Genomic DNA, 12,270 nt, shown 5'->3' with positions numbered 1-12,270 from the left:
GGTTTATTTACCTACTCCTGTACATCAAGTGTGGCTTGAGTTGGGAAAGGGCTACGGCATGCTGTGCGTTTGATGCGTGGTCTGCCCACTTATTTCAAACAAGTATGACTCGAGTTGAGGAAGGGTTTTGTTTGGAGGATGTCACATGTGCTGAGCAGTGCAGGGCCATTTTGAGGATTTGAGCTGCTCAAGGCCAGCAATCCTCACGGGGCACACAAGCATGAGCACCATTCACAGTAATTCATTTACACTGTGCAAGGGAACATTTGCCTATGTTGAGAGCAGCCTTGGGACAAACATATACGCAAGAAGGACACCATTATGTACGAAGTTGCACACATATGTACATGCATGCCAGCATCATGTACCAAGAGCAGGTAAACCAGACACATATATGGACCAGCTGAGCTTCTCGAAACCAAGGGTGCCAGGTACCTTCTCACTCCATTAAAGGCACGTGAGAAAGATCAGAGGCAAAATAAACAGTACAGGTGTTGTTGCACCAATACCTCCTTTTAAACCCACATGGGTACCTGTAACAACGGCCAGCTCCTACCAGCCATGCCAACCAGCAACAAGGCGTGGGCGCGGCAATGTCCACTAGTGTGCATGCAGCCAAAGTATTCACTGCAGCATCAACCTGACTACTCGCAACTGTGCCAGCGTACGCAGTCAGGCGTGATACGTATCGAAAAGGACCTTTCCGCAGGTCAGCAAACCGCACGCGTGGCGGTCAAAGAGTGTTGACATAAGTCATCTCATAGCATGATGTTGCAGATTTCATAAAAAAACACCACCATACGTGATAGCTCCAAAGTACATCTACACGTTGCGCATGATGCAAAGCCGCCTGCCAGCAACAGGGACAGGGGTCGCATATCGCATCACCCGACCGCCTGAAAGGGGGCATCGGCCCCATTTGCGGTGCTGATGCAAGCTTGAAGACAACTTCGAAAAGCCGGCGTCAGTTGCGCACCGATAGCGGTCGCAACATAGCATTCCGAAGGCCATTGCTCTGAACAGCAACATCATGAGACAAAGCCAGCGATTTGAGATTTTTGTTGTTTGAGGACAAAGTGCACCCCCCCCAAAAGCAGCAATGTGAGGCAGCTTTGCACAATGTTGTGCGCACCCCCCAAACAAAGGAGCGTGCATGCAGCGACACATCGCATGCCTAAAGCTCTCTTGCTTGTGCTTCAAAGGTGGCGCGCGGAGACGCGCGGCACAGCTTGGCAAGGTGCTCTGTGGGCAACAACACCCAACAGCTGCAGCTTGCTAATGCAATTGTGAAGAGGCCAATGCAATGCAAGACACTGGCGCACTCTGCGCCTGCGAAATTGATGCTGCAGCCAATCTGCTCAGCATATTGGCTGAAGACTCCAGCAAAGATGTGCTGGCGTCGAATGCCCTGATAAAGCAACACTTGCATGACGTGTGACAACATCAGTGCACCTGCCTTGCGGCGTGCTGAAAAAACTAACCCAGACCCCAGTCATACGATGCAACCTGCATTCAGCGCGCGATGTGCCTCGGGCCAGCAAGCCGCCACCCAGCAAAAAAGTCTGCATCGAATTCACTGAATTGGCTTCCAATCCAGGCTGGTCCCAATCGTGGCAGCCCCTCCCACAGTGAGCGCGACACGGTACACCGGCGCGACGGCGTCCGTTGTATCGGCGACGCCGCCTGTAACAGTAGCCCCCGCGGCCACCGTCAGGGGTGCGCTGCACCCTGACGTCGCGCCTGGCAGGCTGGTGACTGTGATTGCGGTGACCTTGTTGGTGGCCGTTGATACCGCCAGCCTGTATGAGAGGTTGCAGTTGTCGCGCTGCTCCCTGAGCTTGAACTGCTGCTGGAGGTCGTCCAGCTTGAGGGAACGGACGGGCCAGGTGACGCAAGCGGTGAGCTTCTGCAGGACCGCCTCAATCCAGCGCATCACCAGGCTCTTCCTGCATGCATGAACCCGAGTGGGACCCAGCCTCATGAGTGAAAAGCAAATGCACACCACCAATCTTTTGTGCAAAACCACCACCATTGGCAGGTACTCCCATCTGCCAATGCTGCGATGGCAGTGAAGACGTGAGTGCACCAATCACCAACGTGTGCGCATTCGCACGACTCCTGGTGCTGTACCCACGCACCCGTCAGACTCCACCCTCAGGTTGGCCTGATGCATCATGTGCCTGAGAACAGTGTGGAGGAGGTGATGTTAGCAGACATACTACACTTTTACCCTTCGAATCAGCAACCTGCATCGTGGCTGAACACAACCAGACACAAGGATGTATATATATACAACCAGACACAAGGATATGTATATAGGTTGCGCTGGACTTGATACGCCTTTCAGCCAACTCACGGATCCTTGCGGAGGGCCAGCAGGTTTGACAGCACGCGGGTAGACTCTCGGGCGAGGATAGCGTCGATCGAGTAATCAGTGATGGAGGGGTAGATGCCGTGGTACAACGCCGTGTTCTGGGCCACCGTGCTGCAGTTGAAGTAGATTTCTGCGGTTGTTGATGTGTTTGTGCCTATGTGTTTGTGCGTGTGTGCACACGTGCGTGCGCGTGTGTGCACACGTGCGTGCGCACGCGCGCGCGCGCGTGTGTGTGTGTGTGTGTGTGTGTGTGTGTGTGTGTGCACGCGCGCACACTTGGTGTGTGCGCGTGCGCAAGCGTGCAAGTGGATCAGCACAAGGGACACCAAGCAGAGGTGATGTTCAAACAACTCCCTCTTGCGACAAGCCCACAGGGCTGAACAGACAACTTGGCTGGGACTCACCAGCAGCCCAGCGAGGCAGGATGGCAAAGTTGTCAAAGCCATTCTTGGCCTGCAATAAGCATCACATCATTGTTCAGGGGCACCAACTGAATGCATGATGTAAGCATAATGACCAAGCTGGCGTGTGTCCAGACTTCCACGATACAGGAATCCCAGTCACACCAACGATGGACTGGTCAACCCCACGGCCTGGAGGCACTGAGAATTGAGCTTCCAGGTAAGGAACAAACCCGTGAAGCTGCATACTCTACCTGTGTCGTGTAGAGCATTTGATGCACATTATTTGCGTTCTTGAGGTACGCCCACGTGTTGTCCCCCACAGCGCACTGAAGCCCATTCTGCCACAGCCCCTGCAGCGCGTCTCCATTGGTCAGGCCGCTGATGCCGGGCGTGACCATGCACTGAGAGCTGAACACTGTCCTGGACGTGAGGCCCAGCTTGTCCTGCGGGCGTTAGCCGTTGGCAGCAGTAAATGAGCGCTGTTGCAGGGACATTACTTGCAAGTCAACTGCTGCGCCCTTATTGGTGCTGCAATACCGATCAAGAACAAGGATCAAGATCGAGGATAAGATGTGTCGGCAAGAGGGCCAAGCACCCCACGCCCCACCCCACCCCATCCCATGATCCCATTCACTCACCGCCATCTGCTTGTTTAAAGAGAGCTGCTGAGTAGCGTCATACAGGGTAGGATTGTCCAAGATCTCGTGCGTGAACTGCCAGGCAGATATGGTGGTGTGTTGTTGAAGCTTTCAGAGCCTCGTAACATGCATTCCTTTCATCGCGGATATTTGGTTGTTGCAGATTGCTGTTCTGCTGGCAGTGCGGGACGCAGCGCAAGCAACATTCCTCAATGATCCGCACAGTGTGGTGGCTGAAGAAAAAGCTGGAAGCAGCTCCGTTTGTGTCCCCCAGCACAGCAGCCGCCAAAGGATCCTGGCTGATTGCCAGCCCCCAACTGTTGGGGTTGGAGGAGCTGGGCAGCGGCTGCGAATGGCAACAGGGGTTGAAGATCACAGTAAGGGGAAGCGTGAGGCGTGGTGGATAATAAGTGTGAAGAACGTCCGTCGCCCCACAACGCTTGTGCGAGCAGGCTGGCTGTTTGACGCAAACATCCAAACTTGTTCCAACAAACATGGCACTTTTCAACTGTGCACTGCAGCCCACTCACCTTGGGGACGTTGTTGGCACCAAAGCCAGCCGGCTTGGCCCAGTCTTTCGTGCAGTTTCTGCAGTACTCAGGCTGCGACGCGGGGCAGGCCGCATACCCCAGCAGCCAGCAGTAGCAGTTGAGGGCGACGTAATCATCGCTGCCGCTGCAGGACCCTGAATCCACTACCAGAGGTGTGCCTGCAAACTCGAGGATGCCATTGCCATTGAAAGGGAACTCGACCCTGGGGCGTGCGCATAGGAGGGAGGTGTTGAGCAAGGGTTGAGCAAAGGTACCTGAATGCATCAGACTGGAGATACAGCAAGCTGGGCTCAACGACAGCTTTATGTAAAAGAAAGAGCCTTAGCAAATCCAACCCAAGTTCAACAATCAACATTTCAACACTGCAAGCCTACACATTGCAAGATCTTGCACCATAAGGCATCCATCACGGATGCCGCATGCAGGGAACCGGCAGCGACCAGCCTGGTGCGCGCGCACTTGATGGAGGAGCCAGCAGGCAGCCGCAGGCTGCCCTGCCAGGCAATGTGGGCATTCAGATCTGATGGGCCAATGCGGAAGTACGTGTTGGTGTCGTCCTGGTACGTGGACAAGAACATGTCATCAGTCTGAAAGGGGGACAGAGAGGGAAAAGGGGGTGGAGAGGTGCAAAGAAGATTGGGTATGAAAACAGGGACCCTGGCTTGCACGTGGGGCTTCTGCATTTTCAAGGTATCACATCACAATCAGTGATATGGCTACTGCTAATTATGCTGCAGCTGCTGTGACAACCTGACCAGCTTGGAGGTTTCTTTCTGCTGGGCTTTGTTTGCACTCACCCAGTCTTTGCACTCCCTTATCGCCACAATCAAACACTCATGTGCTTAGACTCCCGCTTGTTGGAGAACCTTCGCTCACACGCGATGTGATTACCTGCACAGTCAGCAGGGCGGCCCTCTCTCCTGGGATGATGTTCTGAGTCAGCCACGCCAGCGCCATGTGGCCCAGTAGCAGGCAGGTTGAGCTCCAGGCGGCACAGCCATGCATAAACGACATCGTCTCGCGCCCGTCATCATAACTGCATGAGCATCATGCCGGATGGATGCAGGGCGCAAGGGCGAGGTCAGTCGCCAAATCTGAATAAATGAGGTGCCCATCCAGACAACAGCTCGTTTCTTATGTTGGGCGCGGAGCGACTGCAGAAAAGCAGCAACACAGCAGGGTGGTGTTCTTGAAGCGAGGCAGCCATCACACAGCTCACCTGGCCAGCGCAGCCACCACGGCGCCGTCAGCGTCTTGAGTGACGATTGGCCGGACCGAACAGTTGGTCACAATGCTGCCTGAGTTGCCCGCGGTGCCGTCAATGGCGGGAACGTTGTACAGTGCGCACTGGCCGGAAGGCGGGCCGGTAGCGGGACACCTGCGGGTCGGCACAGGGGGGCCATGCAAGAATGGAAGAATGGAAGAAGAGGGGATAGTGGGGCAGTTTAGAAGGGGCCACCACAGGATGCTGGCCTTCAAAGACCAGGCCATAAACTGCTAGCAGCAAACGCATTGGACCCTTGGAAGAGTGTTTGCCATGCTTTGCTTGCCATGCTTACCAATCCTAATTCCCAAGCAGGTTAGGAGTCAAGCACTGGTCAAACCAAACGGCAGGCATGCAGTACGCGCCTGTCGCACCTGTAGATGCCTGCATAATTAAGTTTGGCACTTGCGAAGTTGATGCCCGAGACACCCGCGGGCGCTGCGGCTGCAAAGGACATCGCTGAGCCCTGATCAGCGGTGCAGGTCCCGTAGGAGCCATAGCCGATGGTGCCCAGCCAGATGTTCACGTGCAGGCTGCGTGCGCCGGTGCGGCGCGCAAAGTCCCACAGGGTGTCAATCTCCGCCTTGGTCATGAGGCTTGCCTCTTCCAGGTGGGGGAACCTGCATGAGTCGTTGAGGGAGGGCGATGCATAATTTGCTGAGGGGGCACTGGGGCCAGGGCCGTGCGACAAAAACAGCGCGAAGGCAATGGTCGCATATATCATGCGGCGCAAGGGCGCTGTCACATGCGTAAATGCACGAGACATTTGCCGCATCTCAGGCAGCTGCCGGAAGGTTGCATGCAATGTGAGAGCCCTGAGTCGTCTGCGATCCTGGAGTGTGAAACCTCAGAGAATCTCACATGATATAGGAGGAGTATCTGGCAGAGCCGTCGGCATTCCACAGCAGCGTGGTCAGGTCTGGCTTTGGGGGGCTGACGTTGTCGACATCCCAGCGCGCGATGTCGTAAGGGGTGCCATAGCCCTTGAAAATCGCCTCGAGAAAATCGATCTCCGTGAAGCCTGTTTGGAGGTCCACTTGCAGTTGTGAGCAAGTTGACTGCAGTCTAATGCGACGTGGAGATACTGGCAGCTGTCACACGGCCCAACTGCACTCTGGGGCTGCCTTACACGAGCAACCATGCTGTACATTCATGTGTTGACTGCAGCACATTTCCCATTTTGTCTATTCAATCATCAGTCCCAGATGTTGATGAGGGACGGCCATGCTTCAACTCAAATCCAAGCCTCTCGCACCCGAAGGCGACGTGGTGAAACCCCACAGTGACAGGCCGCTTCTTTGGGTCTTTGGTCGGTCAAGCGCTGCTTGGCAGCTCACCTGGAGTCGTGAAGACAAGAATCTTGTGTTCGATGTACATCGTGGCCGGGGCAGTTGACAGGCTATCTGTCGAGGCGGCAGAGGCCATGCTGGCTAGAGAAGACATCCTGCGCCTTGATGTTGGCACTGCCGTGCCAGGCAGGGGACCGGCAAGCAGCCAACTGACTGCCAGCTTGGCAGTAGTGGCGCAGGGAAGGCCCACGTTTGTCGGACAGTTGTATGTGAATGCCATTGCCTCGCGGCCATCGGAATGCCTGCGAATGGACGCATGCAGGATGTGTAGAGGGTAATTTGAGCTATCTTGAGGAGAAATTGCAGAGGTATGTTGTAAAACGCTGGCTGTGAAAAAAATCCACAGAGAAATCGCAGCAATTGGGGATTGCAGAAATTTTGAAGCTGTAGTGATTGATGGCAGCACCGCTAGTCAACAGCTGCAGTGAGGTGATTGGACTGCGAACACGGCTGTCTCATTATGGCGGCTCACCTGACCAGCGCCCCCGCAACGCCTGGGGATGCGGCCGCGGTCAGCAAGATTGCGGTTGATGTGCAGGGAGACACGATGGCCGTGGAGGTGGGGTTGGCACCCAAACCATAGTGCAAGTCGCAGGTTCCCAGAGGCAAGGCCGAATTGGCCGGTGTCCTGGGGGGGAGTGGGATGATGATGGTGGTGGTGGGCGGGGGGAGGGGCCCGTGGGGGCTGCCGACGGTTGAATAAAGCAGGCTGCGTGCCAGGCCAGTCCAAAGGGTCCTAAATATATGCCTCTTAACCTGGATTTTTAGAAGTATCAAAGGCAATCGCATGCAGAGAGCAACGGAACACTCACATGAGCAGGCCAGCACCATCGGCCGCGAGCATGGCGGTTGCCGAGACACCAGACGTGCCGAACGGCGCGGCCGCCGTCCAGTAAAGCTGTTTCACGGCGCCGGGCACGGACGCGCCGTAGCCGATTGTGGGGGCGGGGGCGCCGTACTTGATGCTCCTGATGCCGGTCTTGGCCTGGTAGTCCCAAAATACGCCAATTTCGGCGGGTGTGAGGAGGCTCATCGACTCCAACGGCGGGTACCTGGTGCGGGGGGTGTGGTGACGGCGGCACAGGTGAATGACGGCGGGGGTTCATGCGTTATTTGGGCTGCAGAGATTATGCAGAGCCGACGCAAGCACCAGCTAGGAGTGCAGTACATGGGCACGGACTTGTCGAAGTGCTGCGTTCCAAGTACACCTGTCCTTGCACTGCGCGAACAGCCTGTGATGGTGCGCATGTTTGGGGTGCGGGATGCGGTGGCCAGCTGCAAAAGCGACCAACTGGCCGGAGATGGGCACTCACATGACATAGCCCCTGTATCTGCCTGTGCCATCAGCGTTCCACAGGAGCGACGCAAAGTCGGGGCGGGCGGAGTTGGTGACGACCACTGTGTCAAAGGGCTGGCTTGCCGCCGCGAGGGCTGCCTGCAGGAAGCCGACGCTTGTAGCGGACCTGAAGTAGTGACACGTTTGTGGCAGGGGTTTGGGTTTGGGCCAGATGTTTGGGCTCTCCTGGGTGTGCACGGCGGGAAGGGCAGGATTGCTTTTCTGGGTCGCCGCCCGCACGAGAGCACAGCCCGAAGGCACAGCCCGGCCCCAGGGCGCACGGTATACAGGAAAATTCCAGGGTCATCGTGTTGTCTCACCCCGTTGCGATCCCGTCAGGGTTGGTTATGACCAACACGGTGTTGCCTGCCACCTCCCGCAGCTGCGCCTCAACTCCCGACACTATTATCGCACCCAACACAAAAAAGGCGCGAAATACGTTGTGGACATCCATGATTAAGAACCCCGGGGCCGGGGATCAGGCCCTGGATCTCAGACACTTTGTCTGCCCTTGTGATTGCCAAACTGTGCGGAGAAATTCGAGTGGCAACAGACGTGATTTCAGGATTACGATAGTTGATATGACTTGATTGTGCGGGTCGGGTGGGCTTTAGCTGAAAAGGAGTACCTCAGGTTGAGGTACTCTCGGCGTGAGTTTCGGGTGCTGACCCGCACCTGCTGGCCTCCTTGCGGAAGGGTCAGAAGTCGAGAGATGAGGCACATCCATTGCCTGGCAGCGAGTAATGTTTCGACTCCTGAATATTTTACGCTTTCCCGTGTTGCAGCCTCAGAGGGGTGGCGCACAGCAGCCTTGGAGGACGCAGCGAGCGATGTCCCTGGACCACAGGCTCGCGCTGCTGATGTAAGCACCGGCATTAGCTGTAGCGGTGTGGCTGAGCAGAGCCACGACATTGGCCTCAGTGTCCAAATCCTCTGACCCAGTCACCCCCCTTGGCTGCGTTGACCACGCCTTTGCTCGCATGCGACTTGCCTGGGGCCGTCGCCTACATGCTGTTGGCTTTTACTTACTGCATGGCTAGCTAATGACTCGTCCGTTTGTGGCACTTTGTGGCAGTGCTTGAGGCAAAAGGAGCAGCAAGCCAGCACTCCTGCGGGGTCGTGATGACGAAACGTGCACAATGCGTGACTATACGTCGGCGAAGGGAACAACGGCCGCCAATATCGCCTGCACCTGCCTGGTGTGCCGAGGCGTTGCAGATTGCAGGAGAGGGGCAAGATGGGGCGTGGTCCACAAATTGGGCAGCATGCTGGATGCAGAATGCCCAGGGTGACGTCACAGGGACGACGAGCGGGGTTCCTGCTGGCCCCCAACTTAGCGCCAATCTATGCACACTTGCTAACATGCTGCGGCGTCGCAGCGGAAAAGAGAGTCCAGCACTTGGTGTTGTATGCAAGGCGGTGCTGCGCCCGTCCAGTCCGGCCTCGGACAGGGCTGGCTAGCCTCCATATGTTCCGGTACCGGCTCTGCCTTGTGCGTGCAGCGCCGATGCAGGGGGGCAGATCTGGATCGCTCTAAAGGCTCGAACAACCAGCGCGCCCGGCGTGCCAGTGAGAAGTGGCGCTTCGGTTGTAGCATTAGGCAAGTCGAAGAGTTGCAAGCGCGCTGGGGTGCTGCACGCTCGCAGGCTGCGATACGAAATACGCCCAAAATGGAGGAACAGTGATCACGCATGTGCTCATATTCACATTCGCCCGGGTCCTGCCAGGGCGCCAGTGCTGCTTGCAGCGCCTGCGGTGGCAAAAATGTGTGTTTTTGATGGGGTATAGTGCTGAATGTAACGAAGCAAACGCAGGATCTGTAAAGCAGCCGAGGCCAAGAGGCGTGCGGCGCAATTGTCGCAGAGCAACCGTGTGGGATGGGCCGGACTCAGGCCTCACACCCGCTCTGCCCCTACTGCGCTGTGATGCCTTCAAGCACAGTTAGCGCGCGGCGGCGCAGCAATCTATGCAGCGCGCGGGTTCGCACCAAGCGCAAGTGTGTTGAAGCAGGCAATCGTCATTGTGCCGGCACTGTGTGAAGGTGGGCTTAGGCCCAGTTTTTTGTTTGTCTGGCCAAGCGGCCTCCAGCCGTGCAATCGTCAAGAAAAAGGCACAGCTGCCAAAGTGCAGGGCGCGGCTTTATGACACAGTACGTGCTCCACCAGACCCCATGCACTGTGGGAAGCGCAAGCCAGCGCGGCCCCTGTCGGCGTCACTTCATCGCCGCACCCCGCCCAGCAGGCTGGAGAGCATGCATGGCTGATTGTGAAGTGTCGAAGTGCGCAAACGCCCAAACAGAATGACGTGCTCAACTTGTGCAATGAGGAGGCTGGGGGGTGCAGTGTCATTTCCTTCCTTGGGGTGCAATACATCGACCTCAACACAAGCGAGGCCCACCTCACCACACAACGCGAAGTGCCTGTGTGTGGGAAGCGGATGGGTGCTTGCAGAGGGGATGTCACACTAGGCCCGATTTCCGGTTTATTTGATGCTTGGGAGGCAGGGCCTGAGCTACAGCCAGCAGCAGGCACCCAAGGCTCCAGGCTGCCACTGCGTAGGTTGGGTGACTCAACAGCACTGGCGTGGCAAGTAAGGTGGGCCACACGTAGGGTAGCGCAAACAGGGAGTCACAGGTGGAATCTAGGCAATTATTGCACCGTGTAATGCAATCCAATCTGGTGAAAACAAGGCTGCTAACCAGGCACGGCAGACTGCTCCGAACTCCGGCGGCGGCGCCGGTCCCCCAAGTTGCGCACATTGCTTGGGTTTGGTGCGGGTGATTGTATGTGTGTGGAGTTGTCCGTGCTGTTGGCGGCCGTTGGCAGCACAAAGAACGGGTATGTGTGATTGCGCCTGGAGTCAGACTGTGTGCCGTTGGTGGAGGGGAGCGTGGAGTTGCCCGTGCCATTGATTGGCCTATCCGTCAGGTTTCCCGAAGGGCTGTCCCTCCCATCCAAAACCACAGTGGTGTTGCCTGTGATGTTGGTGCTGCCTGTGTTGTTGGCGTTGCCTGTGAGGTTCGCGTAGACCGTGAAGTTGGCCTTGACCGTGACGTTCACAGCGGCAGTGAAGTTGTTCGCAGCGCTGATGCTGCCCACAGCGGAGGTATTGCCGGTGCCGGTGCCATTTGCAACTACAGTGGTGCCGTTGGCCGTCGCCAAAGTGCCCTCGCCGTCCACCGCAGTGCTGCCGCCGGCGCTGGCCACACCGCCGCCACCTGAAGTGCTGGAGCCAGTGAGCCCGCTGACAGTTGAAGCAACATCACCACCAGCAGTCGTGCTGTTGGTAGCGCCACTTTTAAAGGTGTTGCGCCCGTCCTCGCTGGCCCCACCAGGGTGGTCCGTGGTCGTATTCCTGCTGGGCACCATGTCACTGGCATTGCGCGGCACTGCCAGTGGGAGCAGCTTCCAGACAGACCCTTTGCCAACTGAGGGGCTTGAAATCAGACCGAGGCTTGGGCTGGGCATGACAGGGTCGTTGTGGATCTTGAGCATGTGCGGCGGTGGTGTCACATTCAAACCTCCGACCGGCAGTGGGGATGACGACGGAGACAGAAGTGGCGACGGCATCTGAGACGGCGAAGGGTTTGGCGTCGGCATAGTGTCCTTGGGCGCCCCTGTGCCCCCTGCCGACGCCGCGGCGCCGGCCGGCGCCGCGGCGCCCAATGATGACGGAGCCTCAAGGGGCGCCGGGCCCAATGCAGGTGACGCCGCCGTGGGCGATGGCGAGGGGGGGCGCCGCCGCCGCCGCTTCTTGGGGCTTGGCGAGGGCACGGGCGTGGGCGAGGGCCCACGCGAAGTGGAGGGCGCGGAAGGCGCCTCGCCACCAACTGCATTTTGTAGCAAAGCCGGCAAGGGCGTCGGTGATGGCGTGGAGGTGCGTTGAGGCTCCTGCGCTGCAGGCTTGGGCGCTAGTGCCAGGGTTGGCGTCGGCGGCACCACCGTGGAAGATATCCCCGTTGACACAGGCTGGGAAGCCGACACAATGGGCGCCGCAGGCTCCTCCGCCTGGACGGCTGCCAACCGCAACCCGTCACCCGCTGCGCCGAGCAGCTTGCTGCCGCCACCGTCAGCATTGTCGCTGCTTGGATCTCTGGTGCTGGGCCCCTCAAGCATCCAGCTGACCGCCAGCTTGGCAGACATGAGGCATGGCGGCCCCATCCGAGCTGCGCAGTCAAAGTTGAAGGCCATGGTTTCACGGCCGTCAGAGTGCCTGCGCCGGGCGCCAAGGGCAGGGTGTGGTGGTGAGGGCGTCGGCAGTGCAACTTTCAGAGAGCCGCGGATGAACCAACACCGCCCCCACCGACCAAAGCAACCGGGAGCATGCAGGCGGGGCTTGAGCTGCCAGCCCACCC

At 57.7% G+C, this 12,270-nt stretch overlaps 2 protein-coding genes across 2 annotated transcripts; both read right to left on the bottom strand.

The window, feature by feature from the left end:
- Positions 1 to 1,573: 1,573 nt before the first annotated feature.
- Positions 1,574 to 6,608, bottom strand: MNEG_7650 (hypothetical protein; the record flags this gene model as incomplete). Its single annotated transcript, XM_014043878.1, has 13 exons — positions 1,574 to 1,946; positions 2,139 to 2,180; positions 2,357 to 2,504; positions 2,779 to 2,827; positions 3,030 to 3,221; positions 3,640 to 3,762; positions 3,947 to 4,169; positions 4,427 to 4,554; positions 4,859 to 5,003; positions 5,187 to 5,345; positions 5,606 to 5,851; positions 6,093 to 6,252; positions 6,569 to 6,608. 13 exons carry the CDS (start codon positions 6,606 to 6,608, stop codon positions 1,574 to 1,576), a joined length of 2,028 nt encoding a protein of 675 aa, XP_013899332.1.
- A 780-nt stretch (positions 6,609 to 7,388) lies between these two features.
- Positions 7,389 to 8,223, bottom strand: MNEG_7649 (hypothetical protein; the record flags this gene model as incomplete). Its single annotated transcript, XM_014043877.1, has 3 exons — positions 7,389 to 7,632; positions 7,894 to 8,043; positions 8,198 to 8,223. The coding sequence occupies 3 exons, from the start codon at positions 8,221 to 8,223 to the stop codon at positions 7,389 to 7,391; spliced, it is 420 nt and encodes a 139-aa protein (XP_013899331.1).
- Positions 8,224 to 12,270: the final 4,047 nt, after the last annotated feature.

The sequence above is a fragment of the Monoraphidium neglectum genome, assembly GCF_000611645.1.
Source record: "Monoraphidium neglectum strain SAG 48.87 unplaced genomic scaffold scaffold01374, whole genome shotgun sequence".
NCBI lineage: Eukaryota > Viridiplantae > Chlorophyta > Chlorophyceae > Sphaeropleales > Selenastraceae > Monoraphidium > Monoraphidium neglectum.
This window is presented reverse-complemented; position numbering and strand designations above follow the sequence as displayed.